Genomic DNA, 26,362 nt, shown 5'->3' on the forward strand with positions numbered 1-26,362 from the left:
GGGGTGTCGCTGCGTGCTGACACCGCCGGCCGGCACCGGGGGGTGGCCCCGGCTGCCCGTGAGGCCCCTCCCCGGCAGGTGGCCCCCGCGCGGCGGCTGAGGCCGGGGGTGACGTCAGCGGCGGGGGCGGGCGGCCGGTGCCGGTGCCGAGCCGAGCCGAGCCGAGCCGAGCCGGTAAGGGAGCAGCGAGCCCGGGGCTGCCGGGGGAGACGGGGGGGGGGGGGGGGGCCGCCGGTGCTGCCCCTGCCCGCTGGCTGCGGGGGCCGTGGGGCCGTGGAGCCGCCGAGGCGGGCAGGGGGAGGCTCCGGTGGGAGCCCCGAGCGCAGCCTCCTCCTCCTCCTCCTCCTTCATCCTCCTCCTCCTCCTTCATCCTCCTCCTCCTCCTTCATCCTCCTCCTCCTCCTTCATCCTCCTCCTCCTCCTCCTCCCCGCGGCCGGAGCCTCCCGGTGCCATCCACCTCTGGCCCCTCGGCCTCGCTTGGGGCACCCCCCTGCCCGCTGCTGCCCCGAGGCGAGGCCCCCCCCCCCGGGGACGGAGGACACGAGCGAGGTTTGGGTCACCAGCGAGCTTTCCGCTTTCTTTCGGGAGGCTTTGGGCGTCCGCCAGGTCGGAGGTGACGGGAGCCCCGTGGAGGACATCGCAGGAGCGGGGTCGCCGCCTGCATCCTCACCTCGCCCTCCGCGCAGAAGAGGAAAGGGTAAAGGGATGCGGTGATCCACGCGTGGTCGCTCCTGGGCTTGGAGGAACCGCCACCAGGAGCCTCCGACCCTGCCCAGGTAGGTGGCGGCAGCTCTGGGCCGCGAGGGCTCAGCCCTGACCGGGGTGGGGGGCTGAAATCCCACCCGGGTGACCCCTGCTTGGAAAGGAGGACCCTGAACCAGCAGCGTCCTGGCCACCCGTGAGCTCTCCAGGTTCAAGGTTGGCTGCTTCACGCGGGTATCCTCTAGCTGCCTCCTCTTTAAACGTAAAACGTAGAAAGGAAGAACCGCACCCGGGTGCTGGAGTAGTGTACGGCCCTTTTTCTGCCTCCTGGGAGACTGGGCGATGCAAAACGGCCGGAATTGGTGTTACAATCCAAAATGAGCCCCGGGGTTTTCCAGGCGGCGTGAGGCAGTTCGTTTCCAGTCAGAGGTGTGTTGGTGGACGTGATTCATTTGTCCGCGGTTAAGCATCCGAACGTGTCTGGTCCGAGTTGTTCTCCACCGTGTGGAAGGACCAGGTACCTCCAGGACGGGATTAATTTCACCCCCAGGTGGTCCCCATCGTAGGGCAGGGGGATGCTGCTCAGGGGTGCCGGTTCGGACTCTGGTATTCGTGTTTTAGGTGTCTGAACTGAAGCGAGCTGAATTTTGCACACCGCTTGCCAAACCTTGGTTTCTAGGCGTTTTTGCCCCGATCTTTCCTTTTTTTAACGTGACCCTGCTTGGGCTTTTATTCGAGGCATCCATCACGCTTCCCGAACTTCGCGTCCCCCAGGTGGGAGGCGTTGCAGAACTGCAGCCGCAGGGAAACGTTTGCGGCTCGTCCTCCTGCAGACACCAGAAGGCTGGGTTAAAACCCGCCTGTTAATTCGGTTCCGGTGGCTCTGAGCAACGGTGACCCCCCGCCTTCCCCTGCTACCCTGCACCCGACGCCTAATTGCTCTCACTCCGGGGAGATGCTATCTCATTTCAAGGTCGAACTTTCGGCTCCCAGCCGTGGGATGTTGCCGTGCCCTTGTCGGAGAGGTGAGCAGTCCTTCCCCGTTCCCCGCGTGCGCTGATCGGATCGCCTCTCGACCTACTTCTCGGGAGGCCGAATTGCTTTGGCCGCTCTGACCTCGCGCTGAGAGGCTCCTGCTCCACCTCGGGAGGTTTTTGTGGCCGCGCGGGGAGTCTCTTTCCTCCTCCTAATGGGCATTTTTCCTGTCGCACCCTGAAGGACCCCCTCCTGCTCCACCTCTGCTGCGGTGGTGTATGAGAAGAGACGCCCCACGCCCGTCCCAAATCCTTTTCTGACTCGAGCAGCGATCCTTCTGAGGATCTCAGGCATTGCTTTGCCCCATGAAGAAGTGGTCTGTCGGACTGTGACCTCCACCAGGTGGTTTGGATCTGGCTCTGACTCTCAACAAACCATCCTTTAGTTTCTGTTTTCTGTCGCAAGTTTACATTTAACATAATCCCCAGAAAGAGCCCCAGGTGATACCGAGCAGTGACAAAAGTCCCCGAGGACCACGCTCGGGCGCTGCCTTCCCTCCCTGCTAACAACCAGGATGGGGGCTGTGGCACCGCACCTAATGTTTGTGTGCTTAATGACACCTGATGCGAGGTTTACGATCCCAATGTTGTGTGCTCTGGGGGAAAAAAACCGCTGTATCAAGGCAGCTGCCCGTGTCCTGCAGCCCTGTTGCCTGTCAAAGGAAAAATAAGCCTTTTAAATAGACCCGGTTCTGGGAAACTGCTGGCCGGTTTGAATCACGCTGGATTTTAATCTCCAGCTCTTGTATTTACCTGAAGCCGCTGTTCTAGCTGGAACTGACCCTGAGGTTGTCTGCTGCTCCCGGCCGTCGCCTTTCGTCCTTCCTGCGAGCACGGTGACCTCGCAACGTTCCCCTGCTCCTCACCTGCTGATTTTCAACTGCTTTATTTTAGCAGACGCCTGGCAGCTTGGGAAGCTCGGTCGTTTTAGGACGGGAGGTACGGGAGGCTATTGGGACAGCTCCTGCTTCGGGACAGCACAGCGCACAAGGTTAATTTTGAGTTTCCACCGCCCTCTTCGGTAGCTGTGCTACCCGTCCCCGTACGGGCGGCGCGCCGCCTCCTCCCAAACGCAGAGCAGCACTAGCTGTTGAACACACTGCCGAGCATTTTAATATTTTTTTTTTTTATGCCATCACTTCCAGTTTTACTGATGGCATCTAACAGCTAGCTAATACCCTATTCCTGGCGTGCTTAAAAAGTGCCTGCCTTCATAATTAATTCTGTTGGCCATTCAGAGGGAATGGATTCTTTTAGAGGTACTCATCAGTCATCAACCCTGTGGGTTTCTTTTCAGTGCCATTTCTTTTTTCCTCCTTCCCGTGGCTTTTAGAAAGGTCGGGTTTCTGCGCGTTTCCCCCATCTCATTTTTGCCAGAATGGTTTCTGCCTGCTGTAACTCTTGCTGCTTTTCCGTCTTTATGACTTCTGGGGTCTTCGGTAGACGCTTCAGGCAAGTCCTGATCTCCCCAGGATGCTGACAACTGCCTTCAGCTTTATAAAACTTGCACATGTAGATGCTGCTCTCGTTAGTTTGAGCCCGTGGCTCCCGTGATTAGCCCAGAAATTGGAAGAACCTCTAACAGAAGGCGACTTTCATTAGAAACGGCAGCTCGGTGGCTTTCTCCCCGTCACGTAGGGCTGCTGCTGTGGGCAATTATGCTCCAGAGGCGCCGTAAAACAGCCCGCCGTGGCCGTGCCGGTGGCTTTGCGTCCCAGAGATTTATCGGTGCCTTCACGGGCTTTGCTATCGATTATTCATTAGTTGTTTGCGTTGCGGTGGTTTGGTTTGCCTCTCCGGGTTTAGGTATGTGAGGAATAGCGGCGAAATCGGACGAGCGTAGCTGAGTAAGTAGACGAGAATGAAACTCAGTGCTTACGGCCTGGGACCACCCAGCAAACGGTCCCTGAGCGTCTTTGCCACCGCTGCAGAAGAAAATCGCCTACTTCGTGTGGTTTGAATGACTTTGGAGCATTTAAGCACCGGGTCACTTCTTTGTGCCACCTCACCTTCAACTTCCCCAGCCCGGAGGCTGTCTGGGAATCGGCTCATCGTTCCCGCAGCGCTGGGCAGCGTTGCTAAGCCTGCCTGCCTTTAAAAGCAGCCGGCATGGTTGTGCCTGCGACGAGCAGCTCGCTTTCTAAATCGTGCTATTTCTATATCACACATCTCCGTAGGAAGCCGGCCAGCCCACGCGGCCGCAGCGCCCGAGGGCTGGACGCCGCGCTCGTCCTCGGGGGCGTCCTGGCGGGGAGGGAAGGAGCAGGAGACTGGAAAAAAGGAAAGACGAGGAAAAAGCTGGAGAGCAGCGACAGGAGAGTGCCCAGGTGCCGTCCGTGGGTCACTGGCAGGGATATTTGGGCATCTTTCTGGGCGCGCAGCTGCTCTGGAGCACGGAGCTTTTGCTGGGACGGGTGGGAGGACAGCCCTACTCTCATGCCAAGGGACGGGAGCCTTTCCAAGTCCCCGCAGTCCTGGCGGAGTGGCTCAGCTTCGCGTCGGGCCCACTCGGGGTTCAGCCGAGAGCAAACCACCCCCACGCTGCTAACCACCAAGGGTCCATCTGTCCCCGCTGCTCCCGCTCTGTTTGCACAAACGCGTTCCGGGTTGCACCTGATTTTTACAGCTGGGTTAATTACCTGGTAACTGATAGGCCCGTAGCAATTAGCTACGTAAACCGAGAGAAAAAAGCCTGATCCCAGCTCGGGTTTCGGAGCTCTGGCTGCGGAGCACCCCCCCCCTTCCCCTGCATCTGGGTGTCCCCAGCCCCGAGTGCCATTCGCTGGGCAGGATGGTTACGGGGGGAAAAAAGAGGAAGAATCAGGCCGGATCCTGCTGGGCTGCAAGGTGAAACGTCACCGTGGGGGAGGAATGGCCTGGTGACTTGCTCCACGCTGTCCCCAAAGGAGCAGGGGGGTGCAGGATCCTTGGCACGCCACCAAACCAGCCTGGCCGTCGTGCCGCAGCGCGGCTTTTACCTGGTCCATTACCTCCTTCCACCCCACCCTGCGTAATTCGGGAAGTTTGGAACCGCCAGAAAGCGGGTAAAGGGAAATTAAAGCCCGGCCTGCTGAGAGGAGGCAGGGCTGGGAATGCAAACGCAGAAACCGGTCCCGGCTTCAGATGACTTCAACGACGGCGGGGAGGTGCTGGGGCTTCTCGGGCTCCGATTCAGCTGGGGCTGGTTCCAATTAAAATGAGATCAAGGAGAAAGGGGAAAAGGAAAAAAAGTAGTTTCTTTGCGTTCCTTGAGGCTACGGAGCAGCTGTCAGTAGTGCAGGTTGAAATGCTGGGACTGGGCGGGGTGGCTTTTACAAGCGCTGAATGTGACCCGGAGAGGGTTTCAGATAATTTCTCCAAGAATTATATTTCTGCTGGCTGGGAATTCTGGGTTTGCTTTTTTTTTTTTCCTCTTCCTCCTTTTTTTTTTTTTTCAGGTTATATCAACTTCGGAAAGCGTCTTCCCAGTACCCGAAATGAGCATTTAGCCTTTTCCGGACTTCAGCGAGATAAGTTTTAATGCCAAGCTGGAGTTTCACCTGCATGTTTCTCTTGTTCCCGCCTCTTCAGCACGGGGTTTTGCCCCACGTTAGCATCACGCCGCAGCATCTCCTGCGGGTTCCGCTAAATCCCAGCGGGTTCACCAAGCCCAGGTGCCCCAGGGAGTGATTTCCTCAGCGTGCTGACGCTGGTGGTGATGCACAAGCAAGATTGTTCAGGGTCCCAGTCAGGCTCGTAGAAAGGAGTTTGATCACAGCACTCAAAGCTGCTCATTATCCTCTGTGTCTGTACAGCACAAAGGCGATTCTGCATTCAAGAAAGGTTTCTGCGGTCTTTGTCTTCTGAAGTCATTAGAAATGCCCCAGTCCCTTGTGTTAGAAACACGGAGGGGGGGGAGAAAAATCTCTGAGCTTGAAAGCTAAATTGCTGTCTGCTCTTCAAATGGGCAGAGTGCGATTTGGAGGGAAAAAAAAAAAAAGAAAAGGAAGAAGTTTGAAGGAAACGTTGATTATCACGCTCACAACGTCTTTGAGCACCTGCAAACGCCGTGCCTTTCGGCAGATCCCAGGTCTGCGAGTGAAAAGGGCTCTAGAAATACAAGAATATTTTCCAGTAATGGATACCGAAGGGGGCAGGGGGGCAAGTTTTGAGACCTGAGCCTTAGAAAACACGAGGTAGCCAGGTTTTCTTGGCACGAGGCCTTTTGCACAACGGGCGTTTCCCCTGATCACTTTCTCGCTGCCCCGTGTAGAGCATTTGGCTCTCATCCTGTCCGAAACCCCTTTGGGCACGAAGACCATCACCCTAAAAACCACCTTAGGGTGCAAGCGGCAGGACCCAGCGGCGGAGCAAACCCGGCGGAGCTGAGCCAAGGGGCTCCTGCTCTCTCCTGCACCCCTTTCTCCTAACGCGTGTGGTAACGAGTTCACGATGAAACAGGACGGAGGCGGAGGAAGTTATTGCCGGTGACTTTCTCCAGCAGCACTGCAGATCTCGTTTCCCTTCTTCGCCGCAGCCCCGTTAAAAATTAAGGGTGAAAGCGGGAGGAACGGCGGAGAGCTTGCTATTCGAGGCTTAATTCATTTTGGCCTCGAGCGTTAGCTGGAGTTGGCGCAAACCGTTGGCGATGCAATTAGAGGGGCTTTTTAACGGGTTCTTTCTGGCCCTTTTATCGGGGTAGGGGCCATCCTACTGCTGGGCTGCGCGGGTTCTTAGAGCCCTACGTGGGTTTCACGTGCTGAGCAAAATGTCCGGGTGTCAGCCCCCCGAGGCGAAAACCTGAATCCGTCCTGGAAAAAAAGAGCAAAGGAGTTTTGGCAGCGCGGTACCTGGCGCACTCGGAGTCACCGGGTGTTCTGCAGGAATGAGCTCCAGGGACAAAAAAAAAAAAAGGGACGAAACCACGGCGCTGAAGGAATGCGTGCTCAGGCTGCAGCTGAATCGCTTCCTTCTGCAACACGGCCCAGAGAAACCAGGGCCGAATCCGGCCAGCTTTTTTGTCTCCAGCATCCATTCATTCGGCTGCTGCTTGTGTTAGCGCACCTCTCGCTGCCTGCCATCTCTCCCCACCCAGGTTATTTCGGGGGAGGAACGCTTTCTAAAAATAACCGTCTGGTTTGATGGCTTTCTGGACTTATTCGTGCTTAGATTCTGCCCGGTTCATTGACGTTCCCTTAAAATAAAGCTAATCCACCTAATCTCATTATAGCAGTAGGCGATTATACCCAGAGCAAGCTTTAGCAGCGGCCCGGCCAAGCCTTTTATTCCCCGTGTGTTATGTGGATGGCGAGAAGTCGCTGGGAGTGTGTTCTGTTTTCCCCCGGGCTATTTTAGGACCAGGACTTACAACATTATTATTTTTTTTTTTCTTATAATTCTCTAGATATCCAGCGTCGTTTTTGATGGTGCCGGCACATTTCTTCCGCTGCCGCTGGCTTTCAGCTCCGCCAGCTGCCAGCACCCCACGAAAACATACCGCGGTCTCCTGAAATGATGAGATTGCAGGGTACAGCTGCAGGCGAGGGTCCCCAAACCGCTGGTGCGCGCGTACAGGAGAGGAACGGGGATCAGCGGGGTGGTTTCTGGGGCACGGTGCTCTGCCCCGGGTAGTTTTCCTACCCGCTGTGCGTGCGTGCCTGCCTCCTCCGGGGCAAATTCCTGCTGCGGGCTCCTGGGCTGTAATGAAAAACCTCTGGGGCTATTCCTACCTTGTTGTTTTCTTTATTTTTTTATACCCTTCCCGCTTTTGCTTATCTTGGTTTGGCCCCGCCAGTGATAACGCAGGCAAAGTCCCGACCTGTGGCATCGCGGCGAGCGAAGGGCTCGTGGACGCAGCGTGGGTGCCCGCGGAGCGCGGTTTCTCTCCTCTCTCCCTTAGGAGCCCACAGATGCCAACCGAAAGGGCAAAGTGACCTGGCCCGCTTAGGTATCGTGTTTCTGCTCCGATTTATGGCTTGTCGAGACTTCTGAGTCATCGGCTCCAGTAATTGTTTTCTTTAGGTAACGGAAATAATCCCGCTGCCCTGAAATCGATGCGGCGTCAGCCGTTATAAGGCAGCGTGACGCGAAAACGGCGGCCAGGAGAGCTGAGGACGGAGCAGGGCGGAGGCTACGGGTGCAGCGAAAGGTACTGGCTATGACATTTGTCCGTCTGTCCATCTCCTGGGGGTATTTGGTGCAGGAAAGCTGCCCGGACCGATGCTTTAGGAGGGATGGAGTTGGGTTTTTCCCACACGGCGCTGCATGGGACAGACGTTTGCTGCAGGCTGATGGGGAGGGTGCCTCAGCCGTGCTAAGCCAGTGTTTGTTCGAGGCATTACCAGCTATTCCCCGGCTGGAAAGCGCAGCGCCCGGGGCGGTTTTGTGTGCTCGGACCCGCTGGGAAAGCCTTCCCTCACCTCTTGTCTGTGTTCAGCCACTCGAGGCCCCAGCCACGGCTGATTTACCAGCGCCGGGGGGTCAGCCGAGTGCCTTTTGTGCCCCGTTTAAAGTCTGCGCGAGCGTCAGCAAGTTCTGCACCGTGCTCTGTCCTCGTCGTCTGATTTCCAGGAGCGCGATTCGGCCTGGCCACGAGTGCCATAAAAACGCAAGGTCCTCTCCGGGAGGCTCGGGTGGCATAGGCGGCTTGGCAGCTCTGGGCGCCGCCGCGGGGCTTTCTTCTGTTAAGGCGGAGTGCCTATAAAAACTGCGTGTGTGTCCTTGCCGTTTGAGCCAGGACTTTGGGCTCACCTTTGGGCTTTTTCCCTTCAGTTCTGCCTTCTCCCTCTAGCTTTTCCCGCAGACACGTTGAGATTTCACCTCCTTTTGGGGGACGGATCCTGCGGCAGAGAGGTGCGGGGTTACTGGGTGCCTTCTGGTCACGGCTCTGCTCGTCTCCTCCCTTCTCACAGGGCCCAGCGGGTTTCCATTCGCATCCCGGCAGTAGGAGCATCTAAAAATATTATTTCGGGGCTGAAAATAAGGGTATGGTCGACTCCTGAGCAGGTTACACGGCTCTTGGGTTGTCGGGGCGTGCTGGATCCCAAAGGGAAAGCAGTTTGCTCCGCGTCACCTTAGGTACCTGCTGCTTCAGTGGCTCTAGCAAAGCCGGAAGGACAAAACCCAGGCTCAGAAACGCGGAGAGCACTCGTCCGTTCGAGTGCAGTGGTCTCTGACTTGGTGCTGTAAGCAGCTCTGGCGTAAGAGGCTGATCCCGCACAGGGCAAGGAAGGACCCTGCTGGTGGTAACCACAGAGGAGCTCACGACAAAAGTCCTCCGCTTCTGCAGCCGTTTTTGTCCGGCCCAAGTGCTGGCCGGTGTCTCTGGGCACGAGCTGGGGACATCTTCTGGGGCACGGGGACAAGATATCTCCGGTGGAGAGCCCAGCATCTTATTTTTCAGTCCCTGTTGTCAGCCGTGTTCATCACAAGGTTTGGGGGACGGGATTGGTGCTGCCTGCTGGTTTCCTGGGGAGATCCCATCCCCTAGATGAGGTCTCCCCCATGTGCTTTCTTCTCCCTGGGCACCTGGAAACCTCGCGTTCCTGGGAGGCGCAAGAGATCTCCAAGCAGAGACCCAGGCCCTGGAGCTGCAGGAGACAAAGAAGGGGGAAAGGACGGCTGAAAAGCTTTGGTTTAAGAGAGGGAGGGATGCCGGGGCGACGAGGGGGAGCGAAAAAACCGACTCACGCTGCGCTCCTGCAGAGGTACCCGAGAGGCAAACCAAGAAGCCGAGCGCAGCAGGGGCTGCACGGCTCTCCAGCCCCTGCCGGACCCGTCCTGCTTTGCAGCGCGGTGTTTAATCCCTGCTCCCATCGCTGTCGAGATGTAAAAACCCGCAGGCTGCGGCCCTTTACGTTACAAGGTTTTTCAGGCGAGAGCTGGCTGTTATCCTCCTTTAATTAGCACCCGTGGTGCTCCGTTAATAACAGCCCTCTCATTACAGCACTTGAGCTTTAACGAATTCCCCCTGCTAGAGAGGTACGTGGGAGGTGGCAGCGTGGATGGGGATAAAGTTAGCCCTCAACCCAACCCTAAAACCATCACCCCTCTGTTTTGCAGTTTTCCAGCCCCCTCCCCAGCAAATCCTCCGCCAGGCGCCCGAGCCAAAAGGTTGGGGTGACTCCAGCGGTGTAAATAAATCAGCTGCATTTGTTTCGTCGTGGTTTTACGCAGGGTTTCGTCTCGCTCTGATCCCGAGGCAGGGAAAAGCGGGCTTGCTGGTGATGGGGCTCGCCTGAAACTCTTGTTTTAGCTGCAGCCCTCCCCCCAAATCCATTTCTTGGTTGGAAATACGGGCAGATGTTTATTCCCCCGCTGCGGTTTCAGCTGCTTCTGCCGTGCCCCCGCTGTCTGCACGTGTCTGTGGGTACGGGACACGTTTTTTTGGTGTTTTCCATGCCCCCGATAAGATGTTCCCGGTACAAAAGTGCAGCTACTGTGTGCGCTCGTCAGCCAGAACAGGGCGCTTTCCTCCCTCCTGGTCTTACGCAGTGCATTTTCCCTTTCAGCGCTTCCAGCGCTTCGCTAATTATTAATAATTAAGCTGACAAGGCAAAACTTGGTTTCCTTCCATGCTGGGCACAACAAACTTCCCGGAGTGGCGGGGCAGGGACGGGGCGCATAGGCCAACCCCGCGTGCACCAGATCTCCCTTTAGCGCTCAGAAATCTTTCCTCTCCGTCTCCTCGGTCGCTGCCGGAGGACGTCACGACGCAGGGGTGACTTTTTCCCCCTCGGATTTTACCGCCCAAGGCACCTCGGTGGCGCGGCGTTGCCCTCTTGGTGACAGCGGGGGCCGATTTAGCTGCACCCGAGAGCCGGCGGCGGGTAATTGCTGGCTTGAAGAGAGGCTGCAATTATTTTTTCCTTCCGAGCGGTGTTTGCCAAGCCGCCGGGTAACTCCTGGCAGACGCTTTCAGAGGGTATCCCCGCGCTGCCTCTTCTCGGAGCCGCGTGCCCCAGGTGTCTTTGTTTTAACCGCTCTCTTCTCCACCCCCCCTTCAGCCGCTCCACCCGGAGGGTTGCGCTCCCCTTCCTCCGCCAAGCCCGCGTTTAACGATCGGTGGCCGCGAAGGGAAGCGAAGCTCAACGTTCAATATTTTCCCTGTCGTTACTCTCGGTGATTTCTGCCGGAGGGCGAGGGAGCGGGAGGGCAGCGCGAGCCGGTGCTCGGGGAGCCCGCGCGGGGAGCGGGCAGGCCGTGAACCCGCCGGTGGGTTAATGGAGCGGCTCTGCTGATTAAGGGCTCGAACAAAGAGGCTTTAATCTGCCACGAAGAACACGGCGGGGACTAAATCCACTCCCTTCATTTATTTTTTTTAGCTGGGGCCGGCGCTCGGACCGGGTGCCAGCTCCTCGCTTTGCGGAGCTGCTGCCCTCGGTGCAGCAGGACGAGGGGCTGGGGCTGGGGGATTCGGGGCAGCCCCGTGGCATGGCCCCAGAGGGGAAAGGGGGTTAAAATTCACACGAGCTGGCAAGGAGATGGGGTGGGCTGGAAGCTTTTATGAGCTGAAAAATTGGCAATGAAAATCTAGAAAATCCTTTACAGGGTAATAACACGACTGAAGGCTGTAGCAGGTGCCAGCACGTGGCATAAGGGTGCTGCTTCGGTTCCATATCCCTAAAAACCCACGAAGGTTGGGATCCCTCCTTTTCCCCTTGTTTCGAACCCCCCCTCCCACCCTTCGCCAGGCTTCGAATGTGCTCTTGGTGGCTCGGGGAGGCGCAGCGTCTTGGTGCCGAGCGCGTCCTTATAAAAGATGCGGTGAGAAAAGAAGCCAACGTTTATTTTCCCAGCAGATCTTCCCGGCCCCGTGTTTATGGCAGGAGCAGAGGGACCCCGGCACTGTCCCCAGGCGGCCCCGCGGAGCCGGGCACACCGAGCTGGGGACAACACGGGTCGCCCATCTTAATGAGCACGCCTCTCCTCCTCTCCGGGAACACGCCGTACCATTAGCATTTTTGGAGGGGAAGCGTTTTTCAGGCTCTTTGGGGCAGGGCTAGCAATTCTCCGAAGCGATTAGCCCAGCTGCACGGGAGAGCTGGCTGTGCAAAACTTCAAATTGAGCTCCGACGCTGACGTCCCAGCTGCAAAATCCTTTTTTTTTTAATGTTTTAGCAGCGTTTTGCACGCCCGCCGTCCTGCCCGGGCTGCCCATCAGCGCAGCCAGCCCTCGCCAAGGCAGGAAATTGTTCGTAAGCCAAAATTTGCGTTCATTCCGGCTGAAGAAACCCGAGGCGCTCCGCTCCGGGCTGCTTAGCAGGATGGGCTTGTAGCACCCGCGTGCTGCTGACGTGCTTCTCCCGTGGGTTGGGTAAGCAGGTTCGTGCTGAACGGGCAGCTGCAGCCAGCAGCCCGCCGTCGAACCTTCGCCGGCTGCGAACTGCTTTGTAAAATTTTCAGGCACGAAAATAGAGAAACCAGGGGAAGGGAAGAGCCGAGTGCTAGCAGTTCTCCGCACATTTCAAACTGAAAAGGAAAAATTAACCGTCTGAAAAAATGCCGGGAGGGATGCGTACGTGTGGAGGGCGTCACTAATGAATTTCCTAAAGGTCACAAGCTCGTGCTTGACCTTCAGGAGGAAGGCGTTTGCGCGGGAAGGACGGGTTCGGCGGTGTTATCGAGCGAATCAATCTCTTCTTTTCTTGCAGGAGCAGGGCTGAGAGCTGCTGCGGGACAGGCGGGCTGCCCAGCGCAGGGGACGACTCCGCCGGTTCACGTCCTTGCTGGCCCTAAAGGTGGGACAACAAAAGACGCACGAGGAGAAGGTGCTGGAAATGCAAACGTGGAAACGTACGGCACCGAGCGCAGCTGATAAAGAGTGACTTTCGGGCCGAAAACCATTTGCTTCCATCAAGATCTGTACCCGCCGCGGGGGAAAATGGGGTCCGCACGTAGCGATCGAGGAGCGGCAACGCTTTGCTGACCGCCGAGGAGCACAGCCAGCGCCTGGATGCACTTCGCTGGGCGGAGAAACACTGTCCAGACCCGCGGGCAGGAGGAAGGCTGCGGGGCAGCGGAGGGGCCATGGGGCTGCGCTGGGCTGTGCCCCGCCGCGGGGACATCGGCGCCGGCTGCGTGGCTGGGCGCCTGCCCCGGGACTGAAGCACCGGGGACGTCAGGCAGCGCGCCTGCCTGCTCCACCAGCCCCACGCTTCGGCACGGCCAACGAGGCTTTGGTGAAGGAAAAGAGGAAAGAGGCTGAAAAATGTAGCACTGCTGCTCTCGTATTAACAAGAAAAATAACCCTTCTGTGTTCTGGTAGAGGTATCTTCGCGGCGTTTGAAACGTCCGTGCGGTCTCCTCCGCGCCTGGATTTTTCACCCGCTCCGAAACGTTTTGTGTGTGTGTGTGCGCGCTCACATCTTTTCCTGCTGCGTTTGCACGTCGTCGTGAAGTCATGGGCTCGCCGCGAGAGCCCCCCCCAAGCATCTGCGAGTCATGATGGCGCGCTTTCTTCCAAAACGTGTCCGTAACCTGGGAGTCCTTCGACTCTCCCGTTTTTCCGAGTGACCGAGAGGAAAAAGCCAAAAGAGGACGGAGCCCGCGATGGCCGAGAAGTGCGACTGCATCGCCAGCGTGTACGGCTACGACCTGGGCTGCCGCTTCGTTAACTTCCGTCCCTTGGGCTTCGGGGCCAACGGGCTGGTGCTGTCGGCCCTTGACAGCAAGAGCTGCCGCAAAGTGGCGGTGAAGAAGATCACCATCAGCGACGCGCGGAGCATGAAGCACGCCTTCCGGGAGGTCAAGATCATCCGCAGGCTGGAGCACGACAACATCGTCAAGGTGTACGAGGTGCTGGGGCCGAAGGGGACCAACCTGCGCGGGGACTTCTTCAAGTTCAACGTGGTGTACATCGTCCAGGAGTACATGGAGACGGACCTGGCTCGCCTGCTGGAGCAGGGGAAGCTCGCCGAGGAGCACGCCAAGCTCTTCATGTACCAGCTCCTCCGGGGGCTCAAGTACATCCACTCGGCCAACGTGCTCCACCGAGACCTCAAGCCGGCCAATATTTTCATCAGCACGGAGGACCTGGTGTTGAAGATCGGCGATTTCGGGCTCGCCAGGATTGTGGATCAGCATTACTGCCATAAGGTAGGTGTTGAGAAATCGCCGCGCTCCTTTCCGTTCCGGTGAGTTTCCGGTTTGATGTCCTGCTGCTTGCGTTCCTTTCGCTGCTTCTTTTATAAAACGTGAGCTGCCGTTTATCCCCGCAAGAGAAGCGCACGAAGGGGCACGTGTCTCATTAGCAGGCGTTGTGTTGGTGTTTATCCTCACATCTGCGCCGAGTGCCCCTGGTTTCTCACTTGCAGGGCTGGAGAACTTGGGGTACAGTACAGAGCTGCCTTCCGAGCGGCTCCAAGTGCTTGGTTTTGGTCCCTAGTGGCACGTTTTTCTTTTCCCGAGGTCAACTCAAGATGAGTCCGTGTAAAAAATGGTTTTATTATCATTTATTTAAAGCGCTTCTCATGCGTTGGCCGGATTTCAAGGCCTGTCCATCTCTTACTAGCAACAAACCAGCGAGGAGATGCTCGCCAACCGCCGTCAACGTACACTTGAATTCGAGCAGTGTGTGCCAAAGAGCAGGAATTGAGCGGGACCAGCCAACGTTTTTTTTAGCAAATGAGCCAACAACTCCGCTCCTGCGTGCGATTCGGGATTGTCCTGCTCCTGATCGCCTGCTCAGCTCCTTCCTACCTGCCCGGACGGGAGGGATGTGCGTGGGGCAGACGGCGCCCCGCGTCTCGGGGATTTCATCGGGCAGGGCAGGTGAGAGGAGCCCTACATGGTGCAGGGGCTCATATTTATGAGCTCCTTGATCTGTTTGTGTTTGGCGTGCTGGCCTCTTGCAGAAGGCGTAAGCAAGAGGGACGAGCCCAGGGCATCTCTGCATGAAGCTACTGAGCCTCCATCCTTCTGCTGCCAGGTGGCGTTGGCCAGGACAGAGGTCCTCGTGCCCTGAATTTTGGTGGTGCTAGCACAGAGGTGCCCAAAAGCAAATTAAACCCCCCTCCCAGCTCCCTGCGTAAGTAACTGCTGGACAGATCCAGTAGATCCAAGCCTCTGCTGGCCGTGTACAACTCCAGCATAATATTTTGCCTTTCTGGCAAGGAAGCGTCATCTCACTTGAAGAGCATGGATTATTTTTTTTCCGTATGACCCATTGTATCTGGAATATGCATGGGCTGACGTCTGAGGTCTGCTAACAAGACAAATTGCAGGTTGGGTGCTGCCGCTTGTCTGAAAGGTTAGAGCTCTTCTGACTCCAATCCCAAACCCTGGCAACCATCCTGCTAAGTGTTAAAATGGCAAAAAATAACCCCAGCAGATTGTGAGCAGGGTTCGAAACAGCTTAAAGAGCCACCTAAATAATGGTCCTTCCCTGGCACCGTGTCTTGTTTACGTGACGGCCGATTAATTAGGATAATTGGGTAGGACGGGGAGAGCTCTCCAGCTCTGGAAGGTGAGCTGGGAGTAGTGGCACGGAGCAGCTCCAGCCCAGAGCAGCCTCGCCTGCAGGAATGATGGGGCAGGAAGAACGGGAGAACGGGGAGAAAGCAAAATAGGCTTTAGAAATTGGGATAAATGCCAATAAATGTCTAGACTGACTCTAAAAGCGATGGATATTTCAGAGGAGAGAATCGGCCCTGGGCTTGCCCTGGGTGCAGTGCCTGGGGTGGCGCAGGACCCTCTCCTCCTCCTTGCCTACTTGCAACTTTACTTACAGCTTCCATTTGCACAAATCCCAGAGGAGGGAGGGTGCAGCACCCTTTTTGGGGCAAGATCTCGTGATTTCCAGAACGTCTTTAAACCTCAGAAGTCCTCCCTTTGTTTGGGGCTCGCTGACGAGTGCGCTGCCATAGCTCCCAGCTCACCCAGCGAAACGCTGAAGCCCCCCCGGCGGACGGATCACCACGAGGAGATCTCCGCAGGAAGATCCCCTTTCCTCTGCTGAAGCACAGCCTAGCCCAGGTTCGTCAGACAAACGCGTTCTGTGACCCAAAAAGGATGAGAATGCATGTCACATTTTCAGAGCCAGGCACAGTGACATTTTTATTACGCTTCGTGCTCTGCCAGGAACGCTGCTCCTGCAAACCAGGCTCGTTTTCCAGCCCCTGCTAGAGCTCTCCTAACTGCCTTTTAAAGATAAATTTAAAAGAATAAAATGCTCTGAAGAGGAACCAGCCTGCTGTTGCATCAGGATTATTCTGACAGCCCTTATTTGTTTCTATTTTGAGCCCCCCCCCTTTGGCACTGCAGTCGGGAACCATTCCAGCTCCGCCAGCAGTCAGAGGCAGAAATCACGTCCTCGAGGGAAGGACCTACGAGCTGGCACTGGGTGCTGCCCAATTCCCAGTTTGGGGGCACCGGGTACTCACTGTCGCAGCTTTTTGAGTGCAGAAAAGCTGGATTTTGGTGTGCAGCACGCTTGGATGCTCAGGAGAGGTGCTGAGGGGCTGCATGGCTTGCAGGCTCTGAGCCAGATCCTGAATCTCGGTGTTTCTCCAGAAGAGGCAAGCCCTTGGTCTCTCCTGCATTCATTTTTCTTTGCTTTTTGGTTTCCCTGCTGTGATATTTGGTAGAACTTGATGCCAATCCTACCCACAGCGGGTTTATCCCTTTTTTAGGTTGCCTGAGCGGTTCTTACACAAGCCTTAGGAACGGAAGCAGGAAAACGATACTTGAAAATTACAAAAAAATAGCATGGGAGCAAGCCTTGGACTTTTCTGCAATCCATAAGAGACGCCTGGGGAAGAAAAGGTTTGGCTCGTTGCAACGCAGGGGGTGTTTGCAGTGTATCTCCCATGCGTTTTGCACGGCGCACGCTCCCCCTGAGCCCTCACATCGCTTGGTGACACCACGCTCCCCTGGCGGCTCGGTTTGGTGTGTTCGTATCACGAGGCTATGGAGAACAGAAAGCCTAATTGCCCCGAATCACCATCCCCGAAGTTTATTTTCTTAGGATTTTCCAGCAAATACCCACGTCCCCATTGTTGTGAATAACTGCAGGAGCTGAAAAGCAGCAGTCTGATCTGATAACGCCTTGGGGTCTTTGTGCCGGTTCTGATTCAGCAGCATTAGCAAGAACGTAATGGCATTAAACGAGCCGGCGGCGTAAATTCTTGGCTAATCAGTCTCAATTACGACTCATCTTAAGAAGACAAAAATTAAAATGTTCCCTTTTAAAGCAAACCCTTTTGATTAAAAGCTTGGCAACTTGCGCGTTTGGAAATTCGAACAAAAATCTGCGCTGGGCGGGGGGGAACCGAGGCGTTACAAACCCCTTATCCTCCGTGGTAGCAAACCGCTCTTGCATTTACGCTGAAAATAGTTTAGACCGTATCGACTGGGGTGGAGTTTTTGACTATATTTTTGGTAGGAACCCTTTTCTCGCTCCCGTTGCGTTTTGGCACTCTCCAGTGGTTTCACGGCATTTAAGTGCAATTCAACGTGGTCGCTTCTTTTTACGCTGATTATTCTAGTGTGTTTCAATCCACATTTTTATGTGTTATATTGAACGTAGAGATATGTAGAAATATCCCAACGTTACCCTGACGAAATTACGTTTGACGTTCGACCTCAGCATGCGTTCGGAGCCTCAGTGATGCCTCTCCTCATTTTCCAGTGTTGTGGATGGATCTCCTCTTTTATGAACGTTTTCCTGAGCTGCAGGAGCGCACGGTGTCTGGGTACAAATCCTTGCCTGGGTATTTTTCCGGACTGTCCAGTGGCATGTGCCTCCCAGCTGACTTGGTGCGTTTATTCTTTTATATTCCTTTATCCCTACGGCATTGCTCGCGCCCGGAGCACTTCGGCTGCAGGGATGCTGCGGCAGGGACCCGTCGCCTTCCCAGCTCCCACCTGCCAAACGTGGAGCAAGTACGAAATCGTCTTCCAAATGAAGTTTGTAATTGATTGGAGAGTGAGCGCGCGCAAGGCTGGAGTAAATTACGGAACCGGGAAGATGCGATTAGGTTACAAGAGGCGATCTTCAAGGTAGAGAACGGGATTTAATCTAAGGGACTGTGCTCTCTGCCAGCAGCACAGGATTAAATGCCTCCCCTCGGTTTCAGCCGGAGACGCCGAGCGCTTGGCGCTTGAATTAAAGCTCTGGGCTGCCTTCGGGATCCAGAGGGCTGCGGTCCAAGCGGTCAGCGGTTGGCCGTACGGTGCTGCCAAGGGCATCGCCTTTAAAACCCGTCCTGGGATCCCAAAGCAAACGTCACCACAGTCCAAAATCTGCTGTCCCCAACAGCTCTGGGGGTCCACAGGGCGCAGCCGCTTGTGCCACAGATAACGAGGATTTGCTCTGCCACTATTAATTAGGAAACATCAGCCGTTTAGCAGCTTCGGCGTTAAGTCGAGCTGCAGCTTCGCTCGCGCTTGGAAGGTGACGGTGGGTGTTCGTACACAAATTTTCCTAATAAGCAAAGGGGAGGAGGTGGCCAGGGCTGCTTCGGCGCGCCCGTGCAATTCCCTGCATCCATCCCAAAGCCCCGTTGAGGACTCGATGCAGCGTTTGGCATTTGTTCGTGTCGATAAGCAACACCTCCGGTACAGATCTGGGGTGAAATCACCCGTTTCTGGCAGTTTGCTGCAAGCTGGCTGGGTTCGGGCGCTGTGCGCTCAGCGCCTCGGTCTTCCAGCGGTCGTGTTTTCGCACCCAGCCTGTTGGGGTGTTCCTAGCTTTCTTCCTTCACTTAGATAAAACATCACCTCCTTTGAAGAAGGCCTCATTTCGAGGTGACGTTTTGGAAATGCAGGCACTGGGCTTACGTGCGCTGAGCTGACAACGGCTTCCTTCGCGTGCCGCAGCAGAGTTCCAGTCGGGTTAAGCGCTCAGAAATTGCCAAACCTCAAAAATACCTCGAATTATTGAACGGGGATGCCTACACGTCGCTTTCACCGGTGTCCCTGTCTCTGCTCTTCCAGGGTTACCTTTCGGAAGGCTTGGTAACCAAGTGGTACCGCTCCCCTCGCCTCCTCCTCTCGCCAAACAACTACACCAAAGCCATCGACATGTGGGCGGCCGGCTGCATCCTGGCGGAGATGCTAACGGGAAGGATGCTCTTCGCTGGTAGGTTCCCATTGATTCATTTATTTTTTTCTCCCTTTCTCCTTGCTCGTTACCCAATTCAAAGGCTTTAGAGCGGGGCAGAGTGAATTCTTCCGTCCTTGCCGGCAATCGTTGTGAAATCTGTGGTAAAAAGCAAAAATGAATTAGTCTCAAACCCACCAGTAATATGAAATATCCACGGTTAATTGTATTTGCCGTGAGCAGTTCCCAGGCTGCGGAGGTAAGGATGTACCCTAGAACGCTGTGCCTTTGCTGCCACCTGGGCTCATCCCATTAACGTCCCGTTAATGAGCAAATCTTTATTTGACAGAGCTCCAAAAACGCTGCTGTAGGGAGCTGAGCCTGGTGCCAAGCTGGGTGCGGGATCACTCGTTCAGGAATGAAGCAGCCACTCGAAAAGCGGAGCTGGTAGCTCACACAAAGTCAGAAAGCACCAGTAATGATTTTTATGCTGGAGAAACTGTTAATTGTGCGTGAGTCAGCCGCACAACTTAAATTACAGCTCCCTCCAGTGCTTTGCTGCTGCTCATCCGAAAGCGTTGCCAGTGGAGGAAGGAGAAAACGGAAAGTCCTCTCGTTGCTTAATGACGATACGGGGTGTGGTAATGACCAGCCCCGCTAAAGTCCACGTTGGCTTGGGGACAGGTTCGTTGCCACATCCTGGCAGAGTTGAGGTGACAGTAGCTGGAAATGCATTGAACTGGACCTTGGTGGAGTGACAAAGCCGTGATAGATGGAGACCCTTTCCTTGACCGTGACATTTGGATATCTCATTGCCCATGGGATGTGTTTGGAACCCCTCGTAGACCCATGGGAAGCTCTGATTTGGGGAGAGAATGGCTAGCCCTGGCTCTTAATGGCTAGTCCTGGCTCTTAATGGCTAGTCCTGGCTCTAACGACAGAATATTTATAACGGGCATTTCTAGCAGACAGAAAGTCGATAGCACGACTCGGTATTTATGCCAGGCAGCTCCTCGGTACACGTAAGAAGCTGGAAATCATCGGCAGAGCTCTCGGTCAAATTCAATAGTGCGCTGAAGAATAGGATTAGCGTTCATTAATTAGGCGGTTGGCTCTGCGACGCTCCCCGGGTGCGTCGTTCCTCTCTTATGGGAGCCAGCCCTGCGCTGGGGCTTAGGAATATGTGGGTAAATACGCCCTCAAGGAAAAGGGTTGAAACCCCAGATGTCAATAAGTCTGCCAAAAACTCGTGTAGGTGCAGTCATCACAGCCAAAAAGCTCTCTGCCTCTTTTTCTCCGGGATTTTGGGAGCTCGCTGGAGCTGTCCAGGTAAGCTGAGGCCGGCCGGGCCGCGCGTGCGTCTCAGCTCCCTGCCTTTCTCTGCCCACTCAGGCGGTCACGAGCTGGAGCAGATGCAGCTGATTCTGGAGACGATCCCCGTCATCCACGAGGAGGACAAAGAGGAGCTGCTCAAGGTGATGCCCAGCTTCATCAACAGCACCTGGGAAGTGAGGAAGCCGCTGCGCAAGCTGCTCCCCGAGGTGGACAGCGAAGGTACTGTGGCGCGCGCCGCTTTGGCAGCGCCTCCTCCTCGGGCTTAATCTAAGCGACGAAATAATTCGGTGGGAGACAACTGGATATTGGTTAACACTTAAGCACCGAGGCAATAGGTATGGCCCTTCCTTTGTGCTGAGTGATTTTGCTCCTAAAGCGTCTTTGGCACAGAGAAACATTCCAGTTCCTCCGATTACGATCTTCATAGGGACATTTCTGAAGGTACAGTGCAAAAAAAACTCATTTGTAGTTACCTTAACTGGACTTTAAGGGACTCTTCCATGCACCAAGACCTAAACGAATTGGAAAGACATCTTCAATGGCAGGATTTGATCTTTTTCACGTAGCCTACATAAAAGGAACCGTCAAAAAAAAAAAATCCCAACAAATCATGTATTTAGGTTTAATTCTAGTCGCTTTTGTTGCACTGAATTTCTGCTTTCATCATAGTAGAGACTTCGCTCTCCACGGTCTTTTCGAAATCATTTTAGACACTCAAAATTTCCGAAATACTAATATGCAAAATAATTTAATAGAGTTTGTCATGCCAAGGACTTAGTCGCATAACCCTGAAGCAGGCAGGACAAATGTGCCCGTGTTAGACTTCTGACAGGACTTGACCTTTAATTCCTGCCTTCCTTCGAGCGGATTTGGTGTGGGGAATTCACGAAGCCGTTCCTGGAAAGAAAGCTAGCGGTGCTTTTGAGGGATGAGTGAGTTTGTTTCTCTGTGTGACTTGCAGCTATTGATTTCCTGGAGAAAATACTGACATTTAACCCCATGGATCGATTAACGGCCGAGATGGGGCTGCAGCATCCTTACATGAGCCCCTATTCCTGCCCTGAGGACGAACCGGTGTCTCAGCATCCGTTCCGGATTGAGGATGAGATTGATGATATCTTACTGATGGAAGCCAACCAGAGCCAGATGTCTAACTGGGACAGGTACAGTGCCTGGGGCCGGTCTAGAGACCGGATATTCACTGGGATTTTTTAGGCAAAACTTGACTGGCGAGTCTCTGAGCATTGATTTGGTTCGGTAATATGTGCCCTGGACCCACAAAGGGTACTTGTTTTGCCTTTTTTTATGCCATATTGTAATTCTAACTCAAGCTGGCACCTAGCTGAAGTCAACAAGAGTTTTGTCATTGATGTCCGTAGGGAGGAGATGCTGAATCTGCATCTTCAAGTTACTGAGAATTTTTCTGCTCTCGGTTTTATTATCAGCATATACCGTTATCATTTGAGTTGCACCTGTTTAAATGACACTGGGGTTCTTCCCTCTATCCTCTGTCCCTATAATACCCACTATAAAATCATGTAATTCTCGGACCTTTCGGGGACAAGATTTGGAACTCTATTTATCGCTTTTCAAGGTGCATAAGCCCTAGAGTCCACGTAGATGGGGTCTGTTAAAACATATTTTTATTGTGCTTTAAATGGTTTACTGAAAGCTGTACGTGAAGGTTAGGGCAGACTTGTCCTGTCCTAGATGAATACCCCAGTTAAAAGGCCCTTCCTGGTACCGGTGCAGCTAGCACAAAACAGGTAGCCAAGAATTATCGATGTTCACCTTCCCGTATTGCTCCTTCCAGCTGAGCAGGATGAGCTGCTGCTCTCTGCATAGCAATTAAATCTCCGGGCCTTGTTAACCCACTGTATTTCACCAGCACTGAAGAAATAATCTAAAGAAATCCCTCGCATTCCTTCCTGTTAGTCTCTTTTCCTGCGTGAACAAGTATCGGGGTAGCAGCTGGGGATGATTAAATAAATAATTAAATAAAAAAAGGAAGCCTGGCAGCTTTCCTCAGCATGTCTTCAGTGTGTCCGCACATCGCCCTGACGCCTGCCAGCCAGAGGCACCGGAGCAGCAGAACAGTTGCTCAAGGTCACCTTGTCACCCGCGTGCCTCCTTGCTTTTGGCTTTCCCGGTGTGACACAGCAAGCTGTGACCTGGGCTTCGTCCTCCCACCCAGCTGGGGACGTTCTGCAGCGCGAGCCGAGCGTTTTAGGAACAGAATGGAGGGATGATGAGCAGCTGAACGAAGGGACAGCTTGGTTCTCAGAGTATTCCCGCTTCTGGTCCTGTCCACGCAGGCAGGGCAAGGCTCAGACTCCCGATAAATTGCTCAGCCATCCTTTTTTAGCACACAAGAAGGTCTCTGATATTAGTAAGACCTGTCTAACAGCAGCGTGTCTTTCCCAGGTATCACGTCAGCCTCTCCTCTGATTTGGACTGGAGGCACGATAAATACCACGACATGGATGAGGTTCAGCGGGACCCGCGGGCGGGGTCGGAATCCATCGCTGAGGAAGCGCAAGTCGATCCGCGGAAATATTCACAGAGCAGCTCGGAGAGGTTCTTGGAGCTATCTCACTCCTCGATGGACCGCGTATTTGACGCCGACTGCGGGAAATCCTGTGATTACAAAGTGGGGTCACCTTCTTACTTGGACAAGTTGCTGTGGAGAGACAATAAGCCCCACCACTACTCGGAGCCCAAGCTGATTTTAGATTTATCCCACTGGAAAAGAGCAACCATAGCACCCGAAACCGAGCTGTCTCTGGAAGAAGAACCATCCAACCTCTTTCTGGAGATTGCTCAGTGGGTGAAGAGCACGCAGGTGGGTCTCGAGTGTCCCAGTACTCTTCCGGAGATTCAGGAGCGGAGCCTGCCATCTCCTCCTCACCACCTCCGCCAGGAAACCAAGGAGGTGAACGCCGAAACAGACCCCGAGTTTAACTTGGACGTCTTCATCTCCAGGGCGCTGAAACTTTGCACAAAACCCGAGGATCTTCCAGACAACAAGCTCAATGACATCAACGGGGCCTGCATATCCGAGCACCCCAGCGAGATTGTACAAACCGAGGTGTACCAGAAGGAGCGATGGTGAGGTACCCCGGCCTGGAAAACCCCGCTGTACCTCCCCGTTCCTCTCCGATAGCGTGGCTGACGCCCCGGGCTGAGCGGCTTCTGTCTGTCGTTGAGCATCCCTTTTTTAACGCTGTTCTGAATGCCTTTTTCTGAAAAGGCAAGCACAAACCACGTGCCCCTTTTGATGCCTTAGAAATGCATTTAAGGGAATCAAGAGGTGTGAACGGAATCTCGAGTTTCTTCCACTGCCTTAACAAGCTTGCCTTGCAATCTCTGGGACCTGTTTGAAACTTAAATGTACGGCAGAGAGATGACGGTACGTGCTAAGTTTGCAAACAGAGGTCAAATCAACTTCTTTCTTTTTCCATAGCATCTTAAAATGACGGGGACAAAATCAGCATTTTCTTACGGTCACATCCTCTCCTGGTTTGACGGGTTCCAAACATGCCAAACTATGAGCTCCTCCGAGGCCCCCTGCGTGAGTACAATCGGTGCGGAGAGAGCCGCGATGCCAGGGAGTAGCCGCGGTCGGTCGGCGGAGAGGCTGTGAGGGTGCAGCTAGAGGCAGAGTTTGGCCAGCAGGCAGAAAATAACTCCTCAAGAATGTCGATGGTGAAAGAATTTGACCACTTGGGTTTTGTTTTGTTTTTTTTTTTCTTTTCCCGATTGGAAGATAATTTTTTTTTTCTGAGCACATTCTCCTCGTTTGGTTTCTCCACGCGTACGTTTTTCCTTTCCGTTGTACCGGGTGGTTCTGAACTCTTTCGGAGACCCCATCCGATGTATTTCACGCAACAACCTGGTGCTGTGAGTCCTGTCTCAGGCAGCTGCCCAGCCGACCAGCGCGTTCTGGCAGCGAGGGCTGGACAGGAGCAGAGAGGTGGCGATGGGAGCGGGATGCTCCCTCTGCCACCACCACCTGTACAGACTCAGCAAGGGCACATAACCTTTGCCAAAAAAAGACAAAAAGAAAAAAAAAAAGAAGGAATGAAAGTTCCACTACTTACCTTCTGACAAAGCAGCTGTGAAGCAAATCATACTTAGGATTTGTGCATCGCTTTAAGCAGCTAGAGCACCGAGTGTACTAAATATCATCATGCCTTTGCCTGACAGAAACGTGTGCTTGTTGGCTAACATCTGAACAAAACCAGCAGGAACCTCAGGTGGGTTAAAGAGTCACTTAGCCAAGTGAGTCGGATGCTTTTTGTGCTACCCGTGAGGGAGGAAGGTCTCCATACTTTGGTTCCCGTGGCGTTAGTTTCCTGACTGGCCAAGGTCACGTATAAAAAAAATTTACATTTCTCCAAGGCACTTTGCTTTCAGCTTCTCTGGAACACGCTGGCGTCAGCAGGCAAACAAGCGCGATTTGTAAATAGACGCGAACACAAACTGATCTACCGTAACTTCTGTCCTCATCCACACTTACGAGCACCTTAATAATGAATCAGCTAACAAGAGTTTGTATATGGAAGAAATGTTCTATACTTATATTTGACCAAACTCGGCAGTTTTTTAAAGTTGAAAACCTGTAAATAGCGTTGTAGAAGCCAGTCTCCGTTTGCGCCGCCGTCGTGGCACTGTGCTCCCCGGCACGGTGGCTCTACTTTCGTTTGTAAAAGAGAAACTACTGTACCTAGTAACTCCAAGGTCCGTATTTAACTATTGTCCCCGTACGAATTATTTCTACCCTTTTAACAAGCGAACTACTAGATGTTCTGAGATGTGAAGAAAACTCGTGCGAGACTTGGGGGAAGGACTAACAGCAGCGCTTACTGTACTAACCCTGGTTTCTGTTCTTGGGGGGGAATTAGGGGCAGGTTTAGCTGTAGGAGAGCTTGTGCTAGGCTTTGAAAAGCCAGAAAGCTTGTTCTTATCGTGAAACCCTCTCCTTACGCTGTCTGGAAATGCTGCTGCCCCAGCAAAATGGTAGCCCGGGTGAGATGGGCTGGAAGTCCTGGGGCGGGAGGCAAAGCGACCGGACTCCGGTCTCCGGAGGTGCCCCGCGGAGCTTCAGGCTGCTGCCCTGAAAGAGGAAACGAGGGAGAGGCAGAGGGCTCAGTTTGCAGTGCGTGACACGATTTATATACCTCAACTAAAGCTCAGCACTTTCACTGGTGGGGGGGCAGCTCTGGGATGAAGGAGCGGCCCCTGCCCGCGCCAGCCGCCTGTGCCGACCCCGCCGGGAGCACCCAGCCCCTCGCGGGAGATGCGCAGCGCCGCAGCCACAGATGTCAGCCCCAAACCAGAGGTCGGCGGAGTTTAGACCTACAGGACGAGGTCAGCGATGCTCAGAACTCTCTACCGGCGGGTTCAGCAGACGCTCGCTGACGCACCGGCCCGTGAAATCCCCAGGGATCAAACCACGTCAGTATTTTGTCCCCGTGGGCATCCGTCGTCAGCCCTCCGAAACGAGAAGCCATGTTCCGCGCGGGTCGTTGCATTCGGGCCGGATGCCTCCACCAGAAGTGCGCGGGACTCTTATTTATTACGGCCGTGAAAGGAACAGGTTTGAAAATTGTCTTCTGAGGAGCCATTATTTAACGTCCCAAACCGTCGGCGTCACGTGCCGGGAAGGGGGGAGGACGGGGGGATGGCGTTAATTTGTTACTTGAGCGTGCTCAGCCGATCACAAGCCAGATTTGTTTCTCATCTACGACAATAAAATTTAAGGCCTGAGCCTTCCCTGCTTGCCGGCGTGCCCTTATTTTGCTTGCTGTGAGAGCTGCGCCGCAGAGAAGGAGGGGAGCCTCCTGAACGCAAACCCCGGCACCTTGGGGGCACGGGGAGTGAATTTCAACAAATACGGTGATTTGTGCAAAAAAAAAAAAAAATAATTTTTGCAACTGTTTGAACAAGGGACCCGAGAACAAAACCCCAGCATAACGTCCGTGGATGCGGCAAATGGAGCTACCGGAGCCTGGAGTGCTGCTGATCATTTCTGTCCGTTTTAATCCAAGGCAAACACGTCCTCGAGCAATTTCGTGCCACCATCGACCATTTTTGAGTGCTTGCGGTAAGAACAGGGTAGAATGTGGCATGCAGTCATTTTCAGGCCTGAAATGGATTTTTTTTTTTCTTTTTTCCCAGTTGACTGGGAGAGGAATTGAAGAGGACAAATAAACCATATGGCCTCTGTTCGTAAATAGTTCCCTTTGACATTTTCAAAGGCAGAGTTTG

At 54.4% G+C, this 26,362-nt stretch overlaps 1 protein-coding gene across 6 annotated transcripts; it reads left to right on the top strand.

Annotated features, from left to right (window-relative positions):
* Nucleotides 1–25: 25 nt before the first annotated feature.
* On the top strand, nt 26–25,867 carry MAPK4 (mitogen-activated protein kinase 4). Of its 6 annotated transcripts, XM_066988508.1 has the most exons (10): nt 26–174; nt 590–777; nt 7,121–7,276; nt 7,738–7,864; nt 12,369–13,812; nt 18,652–18,796; nt 20,150–20,311; nt 21,054–21,255; nt 22,517–23,200; nt 23,556–25,867. In XM_066988508.1, exons 5-10 carry the CDS (start codon nt 13,267–13,269, stop codon nt 23,566–23,568), a joined length of 1,752 nt encoding a protein of 583 aa, XP_066844609.1. In that variant the 5' UTR covers nt 26–174; nt 590–777; nt 7,121–7,276; nt 7,738–7,864; nt 12,369–13,266; the 3' UTR covers nt 23,569–25,867. The 6 variants fall into 6 exon arrangements, with proteins under 6 accessions (XP_066844609.1, XP_066844606.1, XP_066844607.1 ...); XM_066988505.1 differs by lacking the exon at nt 7,121–7,276; XM_066988506.1 differs by lacking the exon at nt 7,121–7,276 and having other exon boundaries at nt 608–777.
* The last annotated feature ends 495 nt before the right edge of the window (nt 25,868–26,362 follow it).

Source organism: Anser cygnoides, chromosome Z (assembly GCF_040182565.1).
Source record: "Anser cygnoides isolate HZ-2024a breed goose chromosome Z, Taihu_goose_T2T_genome, whole genome shotgun sequence".
Classification (NCBI taxonomy): Eukaryota; Metazoa; Chordata; class Aves; order Anseriformes; family Anatidae; genus Anser; species Anser cygnoides.